The 3543-nt window shown below is 38.0% G+C and overlaps 1 protein-coding gene across 1 annotated transcript in view; it reads left to right on the top strand.

Annotated features, from left to right (window-relative positions):
• The window catches only part of LOC107602533 (inositol monophosphatase 1-like), a 23174-nt gene extending 21629 nt beyond the window's left edge, over positions 1 to 1545 (top strand). The window contains exons 10-11 of the mRNA XM_016295054.1: positions 1 to 151; positions 886 to 1545. The exon at positions 1 to 151 is cut by the window's left edge and continues 1 nt beyond it. Coding sequence (XP_016150540.1) covers positions 1 to 151; positions 886 to 1016 — 282 coding nt within the window. The 3' untranslated portion in view covers positions 1017 to 1545. The remainder of the gene's footprint in view (positions 152 to 885) is intronic.
• Positions 1546 to 3543: the final 1998 nt, after the last annotated feature.

Here is a 3543-nt window from a genome sequence, read left to right as displayed (position 1 = left end):
ATACGTGGTGTTGGATCTGCTGCCATTAACATGTGCTTGGTAGCATCTGGTTGTGTCGAGGCCTATTATGAGATTGGGATCCACTGTTGGGATGTGGCAGCTGCAGCAGTCATAGTCTCAGAAGCAGGAGGAGTTCTCATGGATGTCGAAGGTAAAGAGAGCTCTTGGAAGTTACATCATTTGAATGAGTGTTATTTTAGTATTAGTCAGCTTTTATTTTTATATATTTGAGTTTTAATTTTAAATTTAGGTTTTAATAATGTTGTTATGTGCTTCTGTCATGTTTATTATTTTTTTTTAAATATTCTTTTTAGCTTTTATTTATTTTTATTTCAGTAATTTTAGTAATTCACTTTAAACTTATTTTATGTCAGTGCCAAGGCAACATTTATAATTTTTAAGTTTCTTCATCTTCATGGGGAAGTCGTGGCCTAATGGTTAGAGAGTCGGACTCGTAACCCAAAGGTTGAGGGTTCGAGTCTCGTACCGGCAGGGATTGTAGGTGGGGGGGGGGAATGTACAGCGCTCTCTTCCACCTTCAATACCACGACAAGGCACCGAGTGGCTGCCCACTGCTCCGGGTGTGTGTTCACTGCTGTGTGTGTGCACTTTGGATGGATAAATGCAGACATGTCACGTCACGTCACTCCCACTCACTAATATTTATTTTTTCTTTTGTTTCAGATTTATTTCAAATGACAATTTTTAATAATTTCAGTTTTAGTTAATAATAACACTATTAAACCAATATAATTTCTCAAATTTTGTCAGTGATTTGTTTTTCCAAAATGTGTAATATTTAAGAAATTACTTTTAATTTGATTGAATTTGAATATGATTGAATGTAATATTAACTTTTTTTTTTCCTTTCAAAAATGTCCTCAGGTGGACCGATGGATCTGATGTCTAGAAGAGTTTTGGCAGCTAATAACAACATAATTGCAGAAAGAATCATTAAAGAGATTGAGGCATTTTCAGCTGTTAGAGATGATGAACCCGTAGACCCTATCAAATAAACCTTGTTTTAAAGAAAAGCCCCTGTGCTATAGAAGTCTGGTACATTACATTTGAAATAATGTATCAATATTTAATTTCTCTGCCATCTTTTATATTGTGTAAATGATTTTTGTCTCCCGATATTGAACAATGTATTATAATAATGTTTAAAGCTATGTGCAAACGGTAAAAACAAACATTTTCCCGCGTTGAGCTACTGAAAGTCAATGTTCATTCATTCAACTGTAAGGTTTTTTTATTAGTAACATACAAAAGTTCAATAAACAATAAGTTAATAATGAGTAACTTACCTCTGAGACACAATATTTGTCCATTTTTACTCCCTCGAAGGAAATAATTTCAAACAATGCCAACTTTTCTATAGAAACTAACCGAAGCTTGCTCGTAAACTCTCTAGATAACGTCATACGCAAATTAGCATAATTGCGGCGTCATTACGTTACGTTACAGCCTAGTATCAGTTCTTTACATTTGTCCAGTAGCCTCTCACTGCAGAACACAAGATCCAGGGGGCGTGGTTAGAGCCACATCTAGGGGGTGGAGATTAGTGACGGGAAGTTCGGATCATTTTACCGACTCGGACTTGAGTCTCGTTCAGCAAAATGAGCGAATCTTTTTTCGAGTCATTTCGTTCATTTTAGCAAAATAGAATTAAAATGTTACGTGTTCGCGTCTACTACTTACACAAACGTTGATCACACTACAAACAATACAAAACTGCTATAAGAAACAGAAAAGATTAATTCATTGTTTACCTGGGTCTTCAGTCTATGATTAGCTCACCTCGCCTCTTATCTGACAAGTCTTCGCTTTGAGTTGTTCGTTCATCACGTGACAGCCCCATAAACTTTACTCTTACAGTTAGCTACGTTATGCGTTTCTGGTCTCAAATTGTAGCTTTTTACTTCTTACAGTTTATAAATATGTGAATTTCTGTCATTATGGTTCTTTTCCATAACACTGAATGTTGTAACAAAGGTAATAAACAGTTGGTTATTATTATTAAGTCTCTTTCCAGCTCAGACTGCATTGGTTAAAGTTTATGGGTTTGTCACATGATGAACGAACGACTCAAACCTGAAGACTCGAGAGATGAACTAATCAATTCTCTTTCCGGCTCAGACTGCATTGGTTAAACTTATGGGACTGTCACGTGATGAACGAACGACTCTTTTTAGACACTTTTTAGGAACAAAGGTTGCTTTATTGGCAACACTAAATTTCGAGCACCCATACAAGTCGTTCCTGAATTAATCAGTCAAGTGAATGAATCACCTTAGCATAACGATTTAACCTGCAGAAAGAGCTGCTGTCTGGAGCGCCTAAACACCGACAGGTGGGGATACTGAAAAAGTGAAGAGTCCTAATGCCAGCTCACTTGAAACAATGCTCAGCCAAATAACTTGAAATACAAAACAAAAGCACAAATATTCCTGGCGGCTGAAAATACACACAAAAACTTGACAGGCTTGGTTTTAACTGGTTTGCTCTTTTGTAAACAAAGAAATTAGACAATAAATGTTTTATTTTCACAGTTATTCACACAGTAAAATAATCATATCAGCAACACATATCCTCTCTCACACCTATTATGGATCATGCTAATACCCACTTCACAAGGGCCAAAAGTGCAAACTTGTGCTCAGTATAATGCATATACTGTATAAAGCTGATTTAATACACAATTAATATAAAACAGTTAGAACAAGTTCGAGTAGATCCTCACTGCCAACAATTAGAGAACTTGAGTAGTTTTGAAAGCCACAAGCTTTAACAGAAGTAAGCTTATGTGTAGTGGCTATATTAAGCATGATACAGAAACTTCAGTGATCATATCGTAAAAATGGATAAAAGTCTTGCATCATTGCCGGTTGCTCTGCTCATTCTTAAGCATAATTTCCCTCTGGCATTACATTAAAGGGGTCATATGATGCGATTTCAATTTTTCCTTTCTCTTTGGAGTGTTACAAGCTCTTGGTGCATAAAGAAGATCTGTAAAGTTGCTAAGACTAAAGTCTCAAATCTCAAAGAGATATTCTTTATAAAAGTTAAGAGTCAACCACACCTACCTAAAACGGCTCGTTCTAACACACCCCCACATATCTACATCACTATGTGGGAAGATATGCATAACGCCGCCCAAATGTTCACACAAAGAAAGAAGGTGTAACTTTTATTCTGGCTGTAGTATTGTTGCTGCCGCCATGTTGTGAAGGCGCTGTGTGATTCGTTGTGAACGCGAAACCACTTTGTTTGGCCTTCCAAAAGAGGACGTTGGTTGCTGAGGAAATATTACAACTTTGCGCTGTGGATCGCCGGATCGGCTTTCACCGTGGACGAAGCGGAGTCCAGCCCGGGGTTGTCACATGTGGTTGCCGCAAGCCCTCCGGACATTCCTTCGTCGAATCCGCCGGCTGCGGCGTTCTCAAGCCCATCAGCCTCTGCTCACTTTAGCAACCGGCCTCTGCTCACTCTAGGCCGCGGTGTGTGACGCTGTGTTTCGTTGTGAAAGCGAAACTACTTTGT

Source organism: Sinocyclocheilus grahami, unplaced genomic scaffold, assembly GCF_001515645.1.
Source record: "Sinocyclocheilus grahami isolate Dianchi unplaced genomic scaffold, SAMN03320097.WGS_v1.1 scaffold329.1, whole genome shotgun sequence".
Lineage (NCBI taxonomy): Eukaryota > Metazoa > Chordata > Actinopteri > Cypriniformes > Cyprinidae > Sinocyclocheilus > Sinocyclocheilus grahami.
The sequence above is the reverse complement of the archived record's forward strand: the minus strand, read 5'-3'. Positions and strand labels throughout refer to the sequence as shown.